The sequence below is a fragment of the Perna viridis genome, chromosome 2 (assembly GCF_037379345.1).
Source record: "Perna viridis isolate PV_CMFRI_1.1 ecotype Kerala chromosome 2, ASM3737934v1, whole genome shotgun sequence".
In the NCBI taxonomy this organism is placed as follows: Eukaryota; Metazoa; Mollusca; class Bivalvia; order Mytilida; family Mytilidae; genus Perna; species Perna viridis.
The window spans coordinates 64,901,691-64,922,164 of record NC_142446.1 but is presented as its reverse complement, the minus strand read 5'-3'; the positions used below and the strand labels follow the sequence as shown (position 1 = coordinate 64,922,164).

The following is a 20,474-nucleotide window of genomic DNA, read 5'->3' as shown; positions in this document are numbered from 1 at the left end:
CGGAATAACGACCTATTTCAGTACCAACCACAAGACAACTTTTGTCGTGGTTGTAACTTACCACATTTGGATATAGTATTTTATCTTTTTTAGTTAACAATGTTCTAGATTCAGTGCCGTCATGCCTTACATATACTACTTTGTGCTCAGCTTTGCTTGCAACAAGAACATTGCCAAAATTGTCTACTGACACACCCAAAATATAGGTCAAGGAATTATTTTTATATATCCATAACTGTCTACCACCTAAATCGCAACAGTATATGGATCTTGTTGTATAATAAGGGTAAAACAATTTGTCTTTTGAAGCAACCACATACGTTACGTTCTCTACATCTGTTTTAATTGTTTTCATAATTTTTTCTTAGAGTCAAGTGAAACTATTCCAAGTGTTCTGAATATAACATAAATGTTATCACCATTATAGGTGATGCCGTAACACTTGCCGTTCATTCCGATAGTTTGCCTCTCCTCCGTATTAAGGTCTGTAATGGTTATGCATTTACGTTCAGAATGTGCAACAAATATCCGAGTGTCACTAACAGCCTCTACATCCCATGGACGGCCCTCTAACGGCACATAACGACGACAATATATTCCTTGCTCGTTGAATTGTAACAGCGCGCTACATTTTCGGCCATCAGCAATGGGCATCCGCCCAGAAGAAAGAATTGTACAAGCTGAACACTTATTTTCAAAATTTAGCAAAAAAAATGTCTTTAAAATTTTTAAGGTTTTAAATAATGATAGTAATCGATACTTGTTACTGGCAATTGGACCAGATAGTGACCAGATGTGAAGAGTACTCTAGTTTTGATCACGTCGATCTTAGTTAACGTAGCAAGATTTGTTAACACAATTTTAAGTTCACTATTTATAACATGTTCCAATTCAAGCTATTGCTAATTAGTTAAATTATCCACTTCTATTTTTTATTTGATGATTCACAAAAAAAACAACATGTTTTTGGTTTCTATATCATTTGTTAGTTAAGAAGAATAGTAAACGGTATCTATGCTTAGACAAGTGACGTGTGTTAACAGCAATAATGCAATATTGCCTAATTTCAATTCTTCTGACATCCGGCAACTTTCAGAATCATGTCCACCATACATCAGACACATGTCAGACATATGTTTCTAACCACGGTTGTCAGACATACCTCAAAAACATAAGCTACACATAAATTAGATAAACAGTAAACACATGTCTTACGTCGGACGCTTTCAGAACCGTATAGCCACTGATATGCATTTAAAGTTTAACAAAATGATAACATATGTTTCATGTCTACATGTAACAACTGCAACTTATAGCTATTGACATGCTATTGATCAATATATGTTTTACAAGTGCAAAATAGCCAGTTTTGAAGGTCAAGATAAAATAAAACGATGTTGATTTCTGTCAAGAACTTTTAAACTGACTTTGTTTTCATGGCAAATCCAGAGATTTACAAAAGAGCTCTGTCCTGCGGCCCCCAATTTTCCCTCAACAATAAATGTACATGTACATCCTTCAAAAAGTATACTTGTACGTGCATGAAAACAACGCTAAGAATTAAAGTTCCCGATTGTTCATTAAAGTAAATTGTTATCTGAATATTCAATCTATGATTTATTAAATATAACATTTTGCAAAACCCTGCTCCCTCCCCTGGATCGACCGATGATTGTATATATTTTAATTATGCCACAACCAATATGATGATACACTATACGTTTGGTATAAAAGCAAACTTTCTTTAATTTCGCTACCATATTTCAATAACATCCTTCATTATAATTTTGAGTAGCAACAAGAAAAACAAATTGTTGATTTTAGCTGCTCAAAATAATCACGTTAAGTCCTGTCTTGTACAACACACTGTCAATCAAAATATAATGGCATTCTATAGACAAAATAAAGGTCAAATAAAACAGAATCAAAATGGTATCAATCGTAAGACAAATACGGGTAACAACAAAATTAGCGAACATCAATTCGGTTCATAATCAAGTCAAGTTCAAAAGAAATCTGCAAAATAGAAATAGCACTACGGAGCAGCTGGTGCCGCAATGATCCTGACTTGGTACAGGCAATTCAAACGAAATGGGGGGGGGGGGTTAAATCTGGACTTTACAGCGCGCTAAACCTCAAAGTGCATGAGTATACATTTTTAAAAGATAGAATCTTTTATACACATTTTTCGCATAAGAACTTATAGAGATGGTTTACATGTTTACACAATGTACTGCAACTCTCATACACAAAATATTAAAATTTCCAGGCATAAAAAAGTCGGGTTATTACATTAGCTTGCAACTTAACATACATCTTACCTATGGAGTTTTTTTCCTCAATTAAAGTTTCATATAGTGAGTGAAATTGATATCATGTGTAAATGCAGTAAACTTGATTAAATTGTTCTTCCTGAGTAAGTGATTTGCACTTCAAACTACTGATTCCATTTCATTTGTTATACGTTTGTGTGTTTAAAATGTCAACGATGCATTTTTGATATGCGTTAAAATTATGCATGTTCACCATATTGTCGAGATATGTTTGACATGCCTTTAATATATGTTTGTACATCATGTAAAAGACGTTCATTGTTGATATGTGTTTACCACGCATCTAAAAAACACATGTTTGATAGGCTTTTTGCCTGTGTATAACCTTATGCTAATATGCGCCTATAAATCATTTTTACAAAAAATGTACGTGATAGGACTTATTACACAGATACTAAAATGTTGACAAAATCACACCAATAATGAAATCCATAACCATGAAAATTGATTTTACGACTTACATAACAATGGTTTTAGACCAAATAAAATAGGGCGTAAAGCATTTGGAAAGACATTAGCATCGTAAATTATAGGACAAACGTGTTGCCTTTTCATTCTGTACTGCTAACTTTCTTTTCCTTTCATCGGTGGCAACAACCCATTACCACATACGGATGAAGTTTTCCTTTCTCAACTCATACTTGCCGTAACTACATTGACATTTGTACCGTTCTCGAATTCTTACAATTAGTCTTCTTGTATAAGGTTTTGTTGCTAGAAGATTGTCGTCTACACTACAGAAGTCATCATGAACAAGTGGATCGATACGGTGTATCCATCAGCACCATGTCGTACTTTTCTTTTACGCTTTCGTCTACCTCGAACTTGACACATAATGGGCATATCGGTAGTTTTTTCTAGAAAAGCAAAGGACGCTTATCCTACAGGTGCTCCTTGTTCATGGTCCCAGTTTGATGGAAACCATGTTGCTCATTTGCTTTTGTTTTTGTGTATGCGTTATTTTGGTTGTTTCATGTTCTTTTTATTTCATGTGTGTGTGTGTCTATTTTTATTTTTGGATTTTATTATTTTGATTCCCGCTTGAATCTTGGTCCTCATATTTACTTTTACACGTTCTTGTTTCTATATCATAGGTAAACAGACTTTTATACTTATCCAACCAACGTCAGTTGTCACATACTTACTTTTCAACAAATGTGTGCTTTTTATTCAGTGATATCGATTTGTCTGTGAACTTGATAGTCTACGAATTAGCTTGAAGTGTAAACGGAATTCATTTTATGCCTTTTGTTTATTTTTCTTCACATTGTATACGTTACACATGAAAGAAAATTTTGTCACTTTGTTCGAGTCATTGTTCGTGTGTTTGTTGACGTTAAATTGAAGATGGAAGTTTGGGAAGAATGCTTAATTCTGAACACATGGCAAAACTACTTTGCGATATCTCTGTCAATGCATATTTTGCTCCTGAATTATAAAGTTTCATCACCCAAAAAGAACAGCTTAAATAAATATCTTCTTGTATTACAAACTGAGCTAACTTTAACTTTTAAGATGACAGCTTACTATGTTAATTTGACTTCTTCATGCTTACATAATTTGTAAGGGGATCATTTCTAGCTGTACTTGTATATTAACGATACTTGTGAAATGAGGAAGTTGTAGCTAACGACTAATATATAACCAGGTTATAAATCTCGATGTGTCACTAATTTTATCCAGTTATAAAGTTCATGGTACATGAACAATGAAGATAATGAGCCAAAGAAGGGATCAAATCAACTACAGAAACTATATATGGAATTCTTTACTTCATAAAAGACTAAATACAGTTTAGAAATGGATAATGCATCTTCTTACGAAACATTGCTACATGATAGATTTGACGATTTAATGACGACGAGCACAACACTGATTCTTATCGGAGCAATAATCGGTATCATTGGAAATGCAGCAATTATTGTTATCTATTGGTTTCGAATCAAAGAAAGAGGAGAAAGATATTTCCTCCCATTATTAGCTATTATTGATTTGACCGCGTGCTTCACAAGTTCTTGTTTCTATATCATGGATAATTCATATTTTTATATTTATCCAAACGACGCCATTTGTCGAATACTCACTTTTTTACAGATGTGTGTTCCGGGAATGTCAGCACATGTGCTCTTGGTGATTTCTGTTCAGAGATATCGCCTTGTCTGTAAACCCCACAGTCCACGAATGAGTCTGAAGTGTAAACGAATTTCATTTTTCGCCGTGTGTATATTTGCATTCACATATTCTTGCCCGATCTTAGTGACATCCGGAGTGCAAGACGTTAAACAAATATTTATGAATCACACAGTCCAAACACGGATTTGTAGATTTTCAGTTTACGATTCCCCTTTGGTTAATATATATTTCGGATTATTGGCTTCGATTTTGTTTGGTAATCTCATAGCAACAATTTTATTATTTGTACCAATTATGAGGAAAATAAATATTGTTTTGTCTAAATTTAGAGTGAAAACGCCACCAAAGTCACATGATCATTCTCAAACTAGTGAAATTGCATCGTTCACTGAAATTGAGTCAAACTTGAGCGGGAGTATTGACAAACACATAGCAAAAGAGATTTTAAACAAAAGCGTAGATACACACCAAATCGAGGTTGCTGAAAGAAAACTGAACGACTCAACAACAAAGATGGAAAATATGGCCAGAGGAAAAGTACAGAAAAAACCTGTGGCAAGTAAAAATGATAACTCTGAAACAGGACGAGGTCAAGTGAGGAAAAGAATCACACTCATGTTTTTCGTGATTATATTGGTGTACGCCTTGTCTTATATACCGTCTTTAGCAATTTTAGTTCTGACATACGCAATAGAAGATTTTTCATTTATCAAACTTACACGATCGGAGACAGCAGCGTGGACATTTCTTGCACGTTTCGTCTTTCTTAACCACATTGCTAACCCGTTCATATGTGGGTTTTTCGATAATAAGTTTAAAATAGAACTGTTGAAAGTTGTATGTATGCCTTTCACAGCCCGCTAAGGACGGACATAAACGTATAGAACAAAGAGGATATAAACTTTGTACAGATGGTTTAAGATCTTTCCTTTCCGGAGGTTCATTAATATTGTTCCAATTGTTTATCGGAAAGTTTTCTATTGTTTTTATTTATTTTTATTTTATTTTTTTATTTTGTATTTTATTTGTTATAAAATCATTCAAACCAGGAAGATACTCAAACTTATTTAGACCCTATCCTCTATTTTATTTTCATCATTTCATGCTATAATACAAAGTTCAAAATGTTGCTTAGTAATATATTTACGTTTAAATGGGAAGTATTTAGACATTTATTGATATATATACAAATATATACAAATGTTTTACATATTTAATCATAAGTGTTTCTTACAAATATGACGCAATGCCTGGACGTAAGTAACAAGTAAATTACATTTTTATTTATAATTGTAATTGTAATTCTGTTGTTGAAGCAAATGATACTTAAGGGCTACACATCATCTGTCTTTACGCAAAATTAGTTTTCATCAAGCATGGAGTTATGGAAAGAATATTAGGTACATATATATTGATTTTCTGTTGTTATTTATGAGCAATTCCTATTGTTTTATCAAGAAAGCAGAAGACGTTTACCTACCGGATGACATGATCAATGCTTCTAGTTTTTGAAGAAGTTTGGTTAGCTCAATAACTGTTTTTTCTTTACGCATGGAAATTTGGTTATTTCCTGTTTTATGTTGTGTACGTCTCTGTCTATTCGTTATCCCTAATTATTTTATTACCGTTAAAATCCTGGTTTCCTTGATGTTTTCGGTCAGGTCAGTATAGAATATAATGGTTTCGGAAGAGGTTTGGTAGTTTTTCTTGCATATCCAGATATGATTGTAGCCACTGTTGTGGACAGTTGAATCCAATAAATAGAGGCAGATCCAAATTATCGTCTTTTGTAGAGAGCCAAAACGAGGATAGAGATGACCAATGTTACCAACTGTCTCCCTTTAGATTTTGGTAGGGCATGATTCATGTTACTGCTTGCCTTTTTGACTCACCTGGCCGAAGGCCGTGTGAGCTATTGCAATCACTTAGCGTCCGTCGTCGTCGTTAACAATTTTTCGAAACTCTTCTGCTCTGAAACTACTTGATCAATTGGAACCAAACTTGGTATGAATGTTCTTTTGGGTATCTTGCATAGAATTAATTTGGGAATTTTTGATCCGTCAAAAAACATGGCGGCTGTTACTACAAATAGAATATTGGGGTCAGACAGTAGTTTTTTGCATAAAGCTCCAAAAGGGGGAGGTTAAGTGTTCAGCATGATGAGATCTATCTGCGGTCAAATTTTCGTTTTAATCTATTAAGCCATGTTGGAGTTTTTGCCCTTTTTCAACGTTTATGCTATTTTTTATGTTATTTCTTTCAAAACATTACTCCTCTGACACTATTTTACCAATTGAAACAAAACTCGGTATAAGTGTTCCTTGGGGGTATTCTGCATATAATTGAAGTGGGTTTTTTTGATCCGTTGAAAAACCATGAAAATATGGCCAAATGTTACTAAAATAGAACATAGGGGTCAGACAGTAGTTTTTCGCATATATCTCCAAAACCTTTAGGTTTAGTCAAATTCTTTCAATAGCTGAAATGATCCTTATTTTTAGGACTACAAAAAGTTTTCAGACAAAAATTTGTCTGCCGCTTTCTTATAAGAGTTATTGCCCTTGACGGGGGAAAATGATTTTTTAGTTTTCAGCCAATGTCTTGGAAACTATGATAAATTTAGACTTTCATTTACTGAAATGATTCCTAGATTAGTCATATCAAAGTTTTTTTTGTGTCAAAATTGTTGGACAATTTCTTGTTTAATTCATTGCCCTTGAAAGGCAAAATTCAACCAGGTGAGCGATTCAGGCTCCTGGGAGTCTCTTGTCTACATCCACGTTCCAGTAATAAATAGTGAGTGTGACACGTCTTGCAGAAAAAAAAGTTGTTTTAGGTGCATCTTCTGGTACAACCACATACTTATCATTTACAATAGACAATATGTTAAGTACATAGGGATATTTTAAAATTGGTGTAGCATTGACTTTTACTGACCTACTTAAACTATCCTAAGGTTAAAGACCTTAGAACTTTAAGTTTGACTGTCTGACTGAATCATTGTCTCCGTCTTCCTGTTCTTGTTAATAATTTGCTGACATCGTCAAATTATGGATTAGGATATTTCGGACAATTAAACATTATTCTATGGAGTTTTCTAATGTGTCTAAATATCCCGTGATGACGTGACTTGGTGGTCAATATTTAAAAAAACTGCTTTAGCTAGCTGCCAAATTTGTACAGTTTTGATTCTTCTGAATTATGCTGATTCAGAGAAATAAGTTTATTGGGATGCAATTGAAGCAATAAATGCCAATAATACCTACAGAATATTATGAAAACAACATTATTTTAATCACAAAATATAAATAGCTTTAATTTAACTATTTTTTTGCATTATTTCCGAATACAGTCGACAGGACATTCATCTTGGTTAAAAGTACTTTCACCTTGATTGAAATATCAATAACGAATACACAGGTAAGCACGGGTCTTATTTTCATTTCATTGAACATCTATTTTTTTATTAGCTTTTCAAATACAAAATGACAATTACTGACCATATTAGTGCCATATTATATACGTAAGTTACAAAAGGATCCTTGCATTATATTCGAACTTTTTTCTTTGACTGCTTGTGTCCCGTCAAAGAAATGGGTCTTCCTTGCCTTTGATTAACAACTTTTGCTTTGCAATAATTTTTTTTGTAGAATCCACGCTTACAGAACAGAACATGCGTGGATTAAGGTCACCAGAAGTTACATACATACGAATTTTATTTAGATTGACTTTTGTTTTGCAAGACAATATATGTATCGACACCCATTTCATGTTTTTAATGCATTCCATTTGTGGATATCAAATGAAATTAGACAGGAAATTATAGGTTAGTAGAAATAATTCAAAGATAAGTTTTATTTCATCAAAAACAAACATTTACAAAAATGATAGTTAAAGCAGCTTTAAACGGAGATTTATGGCAATAACCTTTACAGTTAAGTGTTTTACGATGAAGTCCTCAATTAGAGACATGGCAATATCCTTTTCTATTAGTTTCTTTGTTCATGCAATTAATGAAGTTATTAATATGTTATTGTATCAACTTTCTTTTTAAACAGGGCGAAATGTGGTCTGTGACGATTTTATGGTGAAGAAAGGCAGCCAAATTAATTAGCCTTTGTTGGCAAGAGAGTGGTAGATTAAATATTTCTCTTCTATATCTTCTGACCTTTCACACCAACTAGCTGCTTAATGCGTCTGTGGGGCTCAAAATATAAAAGTGGCAAAAAGTCTTATAATGGTTACGGATATGAAAAAAAGACATACCGTTATCTTTATACTCTGATAGAAATAAGTACTGGTTATCGTGTAAACGTGTGAACGGTTCTCAAAACCCTCCCTCCATCCCCTTTAACTTCCACAGATACTTTTTCTGCTGTTGTTTTCTTATGTTTTGCAGCTATTACTACACATATTGCAGTACAGAATTAGTCGCCAGAGCGTAACATTACTGGATATGCAGATAGTTTCAGTAAGGAAGCGCAGCTTTATTGTGCATTGCGTTAGTTATTTTGCCTGTAGTCGTTAAATCAGAAGTGCGTGTTTTGTATGATGCACAATGGGACATTCAAAGGACGATTATTTACAGACATGAAAAGTGCAACTTCATCTTATGATGCAGGAGTTGTCACGAAAACGCCGATATTTACAGAACCACGAAGTGGAATATTATCTTAATGATACATGGTTTGTAATTCAATATTTACAGACTAGCAAGATGCCGTATTATCCTTTCTATCTTTTAAAACCCTGTTACATAGAATCGCAAGGTGCATATTTCCCGTTTGTTGGTGAGGTTGGATTTGTCATCCAAAAGGCCAAAGTTACAAACTTACAAAGACAAACGTTATTGATCATTGTAGTACAGATTTGAGTCTTACAGTGTAACCACAATTTCAGTAGTATTTGTCATTATGATGTACAGAATATCTGTATAGATTAAGATATGACCAGCAACATTTTCTCAGAAGACCAACTTTGAAAAGCAGCAAATCTGTTTTCGAATCTTCTTTTGCATTTCCAGAATGCGATTTATACTTAATATGACAATTTTTTGTATATTGTATTTATTGCTATGTAAGTGAATAATATGAAATTGTTGCAGTGATGGCCGGAGGAATCTGGTAAGATGAGGGGGTTAGGATCCTATTATTCTGCGTTGGACAATATTATCTTATATTTTTCTATGGTACCACGGGAAGGTGAGTTTAAATGAGGCATTATCTGTCACCAGAGCGGCCGGTTCACGACTGTTACCAGGGTGACTTATTTACATGTGTCCTAACGACTGTGAGGATCGGGGTTCCTTTCACTCAGTAATTGGAACATAAACGCATTGTTTGTTTTTTGGTTGGTTCCCTGTGTCTTGAATCAACTATATCATTGTTATTGTTTGAATTTGTTTTGGATCGGTAATTGCATAATCTAATTTCTAAAAAAATTATGTAACGTTTTTATGATAGCATCAGTACAAACGTTGTAGAATCTTCATCGCAATTTGATTGTCCAATATGACGTTTCTATCACGTAGATGATACAGGATATCTTTAGTTGGATTCAGCAACCCACGGAATCGATCACCCACCGAACTTAAGATTTTATAGCTAAAAATGTGCGACTCCTTTGCAAAACCTTGTTGAAGGAGCTACAAAGCTAAGTCTTATCCAAAGCAATGTAAGGTTTCGTCATTGTATGATTTTAATCAAACTATCATCCCTAATTGGCGTAAAAATAAGACCGCAAAAAACATTTATAACAGATTACATTAAGTTTGAAATTTGGACATTTCATTCAAAACCCAATTTAAATTCTTAAATATTGAGAAAAATCCTATATGAATAATGTTAACAATTCGATAGTGCGAGTTTTTATTGTAATTCAATACAAGTCACTTGTTTCCAATTAATTAATACATCACAAATATTTTTATGTTACCAACATCTTCCTTTAGATTTTGGTAGGGCATGATTCTTGTTACTGCTTGCCTTTTTAACTCACTTGGCCGAAGGCCATGTGAGCTATTGCAATCACTTTGCGTCCGTCATCGTCGTTAACAATTTTTCAAAACTCTTCTGCTCTGAAACTACTTAATCAATTGGAACCAAATTGGTATGAATGTTCTTTGGGGTATTGTGCATAGAATTAATTTGGGAATTTTTGATCCGTCAAAAAAACATAGCCGCCGTTACTAAAAATAGAACATAGGGGTCAGACAGTAGTTTTTTTGCAAATATCTCCAAAACGGTTAGGTTTAGCTAAATTGTGACAGGGTTGTGGGGGGAGGTTAAGTGTTCAGTATGATGATATCTATCTGCGGTCAAATTTTTATTTTAATCTATTAAGCCATGTTGGAGTTTTTGCCCTTTTTTCAACGTTTTTGCAATTTTTTTATGTTATTTCTTTCAAAACATTTCTCCTCTGACACTATATTACCAATTGAAACAAAACTCGGTATAAGTGTTCCTTGGGGGTATTCTGCATAGAATTGAAGTGGGTTTTTTTGATCCGTAGAAAAACCATGACAATATGGCCAACTGTTACTAAAATAGAACATAGGGGTCAGACAGTAGTTTTTCGCATACATCGCCAAAACCGTTAGGTTTAGTCAAATTCTTTCAATAGCTGAAATGATCCTAATTTGTAGGACTTCAAAAAGTCTTTAGGCAAAAATTTGTACAAAAATAATACATCACAAATATTTCTATGTTTAATATATTTGGATTGTTAGTAAAATAACAGTGCGACATAGTTTTGTTTTTTTGTAAATTAAAGATTTCAGAAAAAATCGTCAAGTACTTTCATAAAGACACTTCTGGAAGTTTCAACGGAGCTGTCTTTGTAGAAGTTAACTATTCCATAGAAAGTGTTTGATCTCTGATATCTTTGTAGTTAACGTGTGATATAATATAAATCATAAGTACTTCTCTGTCTCAGGATCAGGCAAAATGTGTAGTGTAGAAGGTGTGGCACATAAACAAAAAGATATTTTATTGCATTATCCAAGTATTTTTACCTCATAATCTCGATCAATTACTATCAAAGGATTTGTAAAAATTGCCTTTCTAAAGATATATATTGGTCACAAGTAGTTAAAATGCACTATGGAAAATTGCTCGCATTTTTTCCTTTTTTGGGCAGTTAAACATTTCGTCGTCACAGTTGCTTCAAGATAATGTAGTTTGCTTTCTGGTTGATTTCTAGACGTAAACTGGGATTATTAATTGGAAAGATTGATAACGAGTGCCGAAGAACGCCTAGATTTAATGAGTGGGCGGAACTTTTTTCCGGGTACGAGTTTAATCTTGATGTGTTCTTGGCACGAGTGATCACATTTTGATTATTCACGATGACCAAATGATTATCCTATTATATAGATTTGCTCCATTATTCATTTTTATTTTCAATATGAATTTTATACTTTGTGAATGGTGGATTGGTATTGGTGTTGTGAAGTTTTGGCGGGAGACAGTGCGAGAGTGAAATTAGCGAATTTATTTCACAGTGGGAATTATCGATTTTGTGACACTGGGAACATTTGATAAATCACTGCCATCTATAATATAATATAATATAATATATTTGAGGCAAAAAAAAAAGAGACCAAGGTTGAGATACATGAATTGCCATTAACTGCCTGATTCTAGCACAAAATGGTACTTAAAAGGACTTATTGTTTTCTCAATACTACCATTTATTTACAAGAGTACAAAAAATTAATAAAACGTTTGTAGGGATGTATATTTGATGTACTTCGATAGACCATTTAAAAAAAGTATCGATTTAGAAGTAAATCTAAAACTCGTCCTGGACACAGTGTTAAGAAAAAAAGAATACTCATTTTGTTGTTAGCCTTGGTAACAGTACAATAATGTTTTTCAAGATCAAAGGCAGTACAAATAACAAATTTCATATAGAGAAGATCAAAAAGAATAATTGGAAACACATATATGTTTAAAGGACCTTTCAAAACTACTATATACTGATGTAATATCTGATAATCTATTGTTTTTATAATATGTCCGATCCCATTTATATTTGTCTTCAAAAGTATAAATAGGTCTCGTTTGCTTTGTAAAGCAATTCCCTCCAAATCCTGATTTTTATATATAATAGAGTATGAAGGTTATAATACTGCAGTTTTGCACCGAAGACCGTGAACATTCTTATCGCAGTTTTGTTGTGTGAAATGACAGATGAAAGGTTCGTGTACATTAAGAAATCCCAATAGAACGAATCCCATAATCGACCATATAAATTCACTGACGTTGAAAACCATTGCATTATGTTATTATGTGAAAAAATTGACAACATATTGACCGCTCTTTGGTAATGTGGTGTGATCATAGGTTCAACGATCGGTCTCGATTTATTTGTACAGATCGGTTCAGGCACGGTTCCAACTGTCGACAAGAATCGCCAATCCCTCTCTGTCATGTAAGACTGAACAATTCTCTTTTATTTGGTCGCTTTGTCGTTTTCTTGTACGACGAGATATTAAACATTATCAAATCATGGGACGATGTGATATGACAAATTCGTCGTTGTGTGTTTGTTTACAAAACCTGATTGTTTGAAAGCGACGTGGTGACGCTTTTTGGGTTGCCTCCCGAAACAAGTAATAGCATCATAAACGGACGTTCGCTAAAATTTCCGCCATGACAGAAAGCGAATGTCAAGTGGCCAAATATATAAAAGGAATTATAGAAAAAACAGGTTTCATAACTCTTGAAATTTGAATACTAGTATTTCAAAATATTAACTTGCCGAGGCTCGTACTTATGACGTTGAAATTGATCAACCTTTAGTTGATATTTAACTTTTACTCATTATGAAACATATCACAAGCTAAGTAATACAGATTCATATCGATGGAAAGCATACATAATTCTTATTTTATTATGTATTGATTTAAAAAAAATATGACGATTCAGCTCTCTTCTGTAGCATTCAAAAAGGACTATGTCTAGTGTTCATAATTATATTGTTTTTTTTTTGTAGACATCCATTGTGGTCTAGTTTTTGCTTTCAATATACAATGAACTACATTACAAGTTTGGTTTCCTTTTTACTGAGGAGTGAAAAAATGAACAAATCAATAATCATAATGATAAAATGATTGTTCTCTTACAGAAAAAAGTAATGAAATAAATAAGAAATGTAGAAAAAAGTATTTGGAATGGTAAACTAATTTTAAGTGATATTTTATACATGTGGTTTTAGCATCATTTATATCACAGAGTAATCAAGGGAACCAAGATTATAGCGGTTATCAAAAAATGTAATCCAGGGACAAATACCAGACATGGAAAACAGATATACACAACAAAGAACATAAAGTAACTAAAATCATACATACAGAGTAACAAAAGCAAATGAGCAACTCGGACTCCACTAAAAACTGGTGCATGGACAAGGTGCACCGACGGAATAAGCGTCCTGTGCTTTTCTAGAAACATCCACCGAGTTGCTCACAAAAAAGTCAAGTCCGGGGTAGACGAAAGAGGAAAGGAAAATTACGACATGTTGAACAAATCAGTTTTCATGGCGTAGATGGATACACCATAACGATCCTCAAGTTCATGTTGATGATGACCATAAAACATTTGTAATGATGACTTAAATCTTGTAGCAACATAACCCTGCTCCAGAAGCCCATTTGTTAGAATTCTAGCGCGATACAAAAAATCTGCTTAGTCTCGGCAAGCTCTGACATAACGTTTAACTTGTGATATGAACACTCCATACGCAGGTGTTGAAGGGATATTGCCACAGATGAAAACTATTATTCGAACAATATTACCATTTATATGACAGACTGAAATTAGATTATGAGATTAGTCAATGACATGTCACGAGATTTTTTTCGAGCACAAATAAACTTTCAATGCGGTTATAAAATCCAATAAAAAATGTTCCACTCAAATAATCTTTCGAATTTATTTTTTTCCATCGTGATGATAAGAAGCTTTCCTGATTTGATCCAATGATCAAATTAAGTGTTTCTAACATGCAACAATTGATTCGTTCTTAGCATTCAAGTGAGAAAGGTCGGATCGAGCTTATATAAAACATTGCCATAAAATAAAGTGTGTTGCAAGTTAAGTTCCAGAACAGTGCGTCCTTTGTAGCTATTTAATCCGCATTATCGAAGATTTATAATTTATATGACTGTCGCATGAAAACCACTAGTTTTACTACAATACTCAACTTAGACAAATTTGTTTATGTTTTTATTTTTATTCCACCTCAAATATTTTGTGAAGAATTGAAATAATCGAAATGTATTCAAATTTCAAGGCGATTCAAGTAATACTCGTAGTGGTTGACATGTTTTTTCTTTCACAAGGAAAGAGGGCAATGAATGTCTTCTATAAAACTAACGCTGCTATTCGATTCATTATTTTACCAGATAAATATATAGTAGCTACAACTATTGTAGGTTGTGCTCTATCTTGCCAGTCAGACGGAGTCTGTGTAGCTGCAAGTTATCAAACAAGTACCAGAATGTGTTATATGAGTTCTAGTGAGTGTGATCCAACAAAAAGTTCTGTTGGTTGGGGTTTTATTAGTTTACATACACGTAAGTAACTATTTGTTTATGATGTTAAATGCTCTTTCTTTTTACAACCGTTCAAACAAACAATGAAAAAAGCAAAACAAACCTCGCATTCGTTAATTGATCTTCTGTTGCAAAGATTTGGAAATAAACATTATATTGCTGAATGCTTCTTGTCCTAAGTAATCGTATAGTTTACCAAAACACAGATGGTAATATGCCAATATTAGCATGTGAGGTAATTCCACGCTTAGAAAAAAAAAGCCTTTAAATTATCATCTGAATAGTAATACATTTTCTGCTTATTTTCGGCAAAATAAAGACTCTAAGTGGACTCAATTAACTAACATGCCTTAATACATTGACATTACAGGAAAACGAGAATACTTGTACATTTCAAATATGACAGAGACTTGGTCTGGCGCTAGGGTAAGTTTAAAATAACATACTGGTAAGACAATGTATGCATAGAAGTAATTCAAATTGATATCACTTACACTTCTTTCGTGACAAAAATAGTCACATTCGTGCCATTGGAAATGTTCTGGTAATTATATTATATCGTTATACAAGTTTTCACTGAGTTTATTACATCGGTATTTCTCGACAGTAAAACGCTCATATGATTAATAATTTTGGATCTCAAGGTGTTGCTATACAATACTAATAAACTATCTTTTCTCATTATAGATTAGTTATATTTAAAAATATTTAAAATACTTTAGAAAGTATGAAATGGTCTAAATATAGGATTTATTGACCTATTTCCGGGATGTTTCTAAACCTGGCAATTATGTACATCTTCTGATTTATGTAATTTATAACATTTTATTTAATAAATTGTTTGTTTCAATGGTTTTTTTTCGATTTTACTTTGATTTTTAGAGTTAGTGGTTAGTGATTAGTGCTTACTACTAGACAAGGCGTGTAAACAATTGAATTGTTGCTAAAATTCAAATTAACGAGTACTTATGTTTGCCCAAAAGGACAACGATCCAATTTCGTACTTTTTTATTTCGCGAAAAACGTATTCTTTCATACGGTTTTTTGGCGTTTTTGTTGGTATGAATTTAGGAAAAACAAGTCGCTGGGAAAACTTTGAGGGTTTACAATACCTTCTTTAATTTTTTTCTTTGATGTCTTGATTTTCAATTTGTCATTTCGGTTTCCTTAAGTACCATATCAACATCTATTCATTATTTTATTTCGTCCGTGATTTCCGAACCAATACAACGCGAGAATATCGCCGGTAGATATTAATCATCAGCGGATAAATATAAACAATTATTACAGATTAAAATATACGTATGTATGTACCAGTGAATTCTCGGCCATTAAATCTCGATTCAAACAATTATTGTCCCGTCCGATGCACATAACATCTAAGTAGGCGTTTTTAAGTGCCAGTCATTCTAACAATCAGACAGACGGCGATTCATGCATGTGAAAAACCCACCGAATTCAGTCTAATTTCTTTTTCAGAAACAGTTACTGATCACATAACGAGTATCAGTTCTTCATTTGGTTGTTGCGCTTTTGAGATAACAAATAAATAGATTGTACATGAAATGTTTGGAACTTTGCAAGAGTTATCATTGTTGATTTGGTTTGATTTGGTTAATTTTAGTGGGAGATGAATGTATGTTTTTCTAAAAAAAAAATGCAGATCTGAATGTAGAAATGATTATCGTTATGTGAAAGAACAGCATATAACGAATGAAAAAGCATTGTTTGTTTAGTGGGTTTTTCTTAACCACGAAAAAGTGGATTGGTACTTGATTCATTAAAAACGAAACATACAAGAGTATATAAAGAATAGTGTACAATTATAAAGACAAGAATCAAACATTTTTTTATCCTAGAAACGGACAATTCATCTTTCATTTATATACCATAACGATATGATAAAGAGTTCATTTCTGCCATTCTCAAATTCTCTTAATTACGTATTGTATGTTTAGGATCATTGTTTGTCAATCGGAGGACAACTAGCCAGAATCTTCACGCCATGTGAAAACGAAAAAGCCATTAAGAGTGTGACTTCAAGTACGTTTTATTAGATCAAAGATAGTCGTATCATCCAAGTCTGAAGAGAAGCATATTTGCCTTTTGTGGTACATTATAAGATAGGTGCTAATTAGTTGTTAACATGAATGCATTAATCAGCAGTAAAATATTTTATCGTGTAAAAAATCGCAAAGTTTTAGATATTTTGTTAGCGATTAATCGCGAAAAATATACTAAAATCCCTAAAAGATATTTGGAAGATATCATTAAGGATTTGTACATGAATTTAGGTAATATTCGTGTGATACAACCACTTCAAGGCAAAACAAATAAAGGACTGATCTAGCAACGTTTTCAAAACTATAAAAGTATAATTTGGACATAGATGTAGGTGATAAGTCGATGTGTCTTAAGAACTTTCTACACAATATACTATCTTTCAGAAAGGTACAATTATGATACAACACCAATAAGCGTTTCGCGGTTTTTAACTGAGTTTTTAAAAGAAGTCTCTCGACTTAAGTTACAAATATGATACTCCGGAGCCTACCACTAAATTACCAGTCAGTGGTGTCTTCCCCTCTTAGGCACGTAATTTTGTTACATTTAAGACAAAAATAAGTTACTTTAAAAAGGTAATTTTGAAGTAGATTACATATTATTGAATAATTGCTTTACAAATTAGCGGAATGCATTTTGAAACTATAAACTAACATCTCGCATTCGTTTTCTTGAACCGTTACATCCATGATACAAGTTAACTTAATGTGTGGTTTGTTTCGGATAATATATATATACAAATACATGCAGAGATCACCAAATTATCGTCGATAAGTCTAAACACCTTTTAGTAAGCCATGAAAGGCCCAACAACAAAGGTGATAAAATCCATAGAAACAGAACGGTGACTTTCCTTTTTTTCAAAATAGACAAAAAAATTCAAATATCATCAGGAAAACATATTAATGACCAACATGTTCTGATTGTAAACAAACACATGCCTGTAGTGAATGGCATTTCTTAAAGAAATCATTTGATCCACTTATTCATAAATGAATTGCTATGATCTTGAGTAGGCATGTCGGTAACTGCAAGTAGACTTGTTTTGTGTTTATTGATTTTCGTTAATTCTTGGTTTGGTATGTTTCCTTACATATCATCGGACTTCGACCTATTCCAATTTTGAATTGAGTTTTGTCGTGTGTAATGTCGTATTCTATTGTCTACATTAGCTAAAAATAGAAAATGATTATGGACCAATCAAACTACTAGGGCTTCTTCTCCGTCGCACCTTTTGCTTTTTTTCGCATGTCAGTTAACTATAGCCAATGGTAATCTGGTGTGATTTTTATATTTTATTCTATCTTAATATATATGTATTTATATATAATGGTCAACAATGACATTTAAACATAAGCATATGAGTGCCGTTTTTCATGTTTGGATGAATTTTATGTGGCAACATCTTGCTCTTTCGTTTTTAAATGGTTGTGTCATTTTGATATGTTATCCGACAATACAAATTATCTCAAGATTCCTTCACATTCTTCTTTAAAATATGCGATTTTGGATATATTAAAGGCAAAATATACTTTCATTCATGTGACGTACAAAAAGAAACAGTGATCATTTTCTAAAAGGAAATAAGGGATGCATTTCAAGAAAGATACTGTATCAAATGTTAGCGTATCATTTGATAGTCATAGAAATGAACAGAATATCACCCCCAACATTTAATCCATCCAACATTTATGTCATTTCAAATGATTGTAATTTCCTATTTATTAAATAAAGAAAAAAAATAATTTATTTTGTGCACCTTTAGATGTGTGGTCAGTTTGGATTGGGGCAACGGATAGTAAGGATGAAGGAAATTGGTACTGGATTGATGGTTCCTTAGTTGATAGGCTAGGTGTTGTTACTTTTTGGGGCCCAAAACAGCCGAACGGCATCTATAGCCAGAACTGTCTTGCCTACTATTACTTTTATGATGGAGGCTATTCCTGGGATGACGATTCATGTGGCAGAGAGCACACTTTTATTTGTGAAATATTTATTCAATAACAAAGGCCTTACTTTTTTTTACAATATATCAATACTTTAACATTGAAACAATATAGCAATGTGTAATAGATACATATGATGCATTTGCTGTTCTATAATATTACTATTGCTGCTCGGACGTTAAACCCCAACAAACAAACAAACTATATTATTACACGTATTTGTTGTCAATTATGTATGTTTTGTTCCGTTTATGTTTCGTTGTACAGTATATATGAGGGTTTGGGTGTGTGGAGGAATATTTAGGTATTTATTTACATGGACAAGAAAAACTAAAACTACAATTGAAATGGTGACAAAATAAAAACTACAAATCATATTTATTTTTATAATGTAAATCTTTGATATTGGGGAATCAATTAAGAATGGGTATGTTCTATTGGAATGAGTAATTCCCTTTCGGAAATGGGAATTGGGAGAATGGCGGATGGGGATATGGTGTTTGGTATACATGGGCAGTTTGTACAATTGAAAAGCTATTATCGATAACGGACCTGCTCTTTTAGCTATGTGACTTAAAATTGGTATTATTTGACTGCTTCATGTACTTATGTTTGTAATCATGCTGTGCGTACATAAAAATACATTTCAAAAACGAATGTTGTAATATATGACAAAAATATAAGTCATGCCTTCTTTTCCTGTTTCCTTACTGACTTTGTCTACGTGAAGTTTTATCTTCTTGACTTGAAAGCTTTATGCACATGAAAATGCGTACTTCTTCACTTCTTCAGGAATAAAACATTTTCTTTGTATTTTCCCACTTTTCTATCAGGTTAGTGGAAAGGTTGAGCGCTCACAAACCCCGCCACATACTTTATGTGTCTGTCCCAAGCAATGAAACCTGTAGTCCAATTTTGTTGTTGTCTATTATTTTCACTGTTATTCGTTTAAGGTTTCTTTAGATTAGGTCGATATTCGTGTTTTAGGAATAGTTTCACTTTATTTATCTGGTTGTCTGCTATTACCTGCTTTATGATTTGAATATTGCCCGTTATTGATCAGCATATGGTGATCTGTATAAGTTAAATTGTTTATTACTTGGCATTTGTGGATGACTGCCTAATTGGTCATCATACCACATTTCCTTTTTTATAAATATTTTTTTTTTTGTTTATGTATATAGTTGCTGTAACACCTCTGATTGTGTGGTAAAATGAAAAAAAAAAAAAAAAAAAAAAAAAAAAAAGTACCCCTACCCTGCAGACAAATCGCTTAATTGACATATGTTTCTTATGGCCGAAAAATCGAAGATCGTAGGAATGTATAAATACAAGACATTTTCACTACATTCTTATTTCAATTTTGTTTTTGTAGAATTGTAGAAGTTTTTAATCGTTCTAGATCAAACATATAATAATTAGTAATAAAGAATAACCAAG

At 32.9% G+C, this 20,474-nt stretch overlaps 2 protein-coding genes across 3 annotated transcripts; both read left to right on the top strand.

The window, feature by feature from the left end:
• Positions 1–4,133: 4,133 nt before the first annotated feature.
• On the top strand, positions 4,134–5,511 carry LOC148626491 (uncharacterized). Its single transcript, XM_088570520.1, has one exon. It carries the CDS (start codon positions 4,134–4,136, stop codon positions 5,328–5,330), a length of 1,197 nt encoding a protein of 398 aa, XP_088426646.1. The 3' UTR covers positions 5,331–5,511.
• Positions 5,512–5,643: 132 nt separating this feature from the next.
• Positions 5,644–19,664, top strand: LOC148626490 (C-type lectin mosGCTL-7-like). 2 transcript variants are annotated; one of them, XM_088570522.1, is made up of 5 exons: positions 5,644–9,152; positions 14,905–15,045; positions 15,395–15,450; positions 16,983–17,067; positions 18,854–19,664. In XM_088570522.1, exons 1-5 carry the CDS (start codon positions 9,143–9,145, stop codon positions 19,090–19,092), a joined length of 531 nt encoding a protein of 176 aa, XP_088426648.1. In that variant the 5' UTR covers positions 5,644–9,142; the 3' UTR covers positions 19,093–19,664. The 2 variants fall into 2 exon arrangements, with proteins under 2 accessions (XP_088426648.1, XP_088426647.1); XM_088570521.1 differs by lacking the exon at positions 5,644–9,152 and having other exon boundaries at positions 14,177–15,045.
• The last annotated feature ends 810 nt before the right edge of the window (positions 19,665–20,474 follow it).

What these genes read in the sequence shown, in the direction of transcription:
- LOC148626490 (XM_088570521.1), top strand. Translation starts at nt 14,745, where the DNA reads ATGTATTCAAATTTCAAGGCGATTCAAGTAATACTCGTAGTGGTTGAC. An exon ending in AGACTTGGTCTGGCGCTAGG is followed by an intron (nt 15,451 to 16,982) that starts GTAAGTTTAAAA and finishes TTGTATGTTTAG; the next exon opens with GATCATTGTTTGTCAATCGG. An exon ending in CATTAAGAGTGTGACTTCAA is followed by an intron (nt 17,068 to 18,853) that starts GTACGTTTTATT and finishes GTGCACCTTTAG; the next exon opens with ATGTGTGGTCAGTTTGGATT.
- LOC148626491 (XM_088570520.1), top strand. Translation starts at nt 4,134, where the DNA reads ATGGATAATGCATCTTCTTACGAAACATTGCTACATGATAGATTTGAC.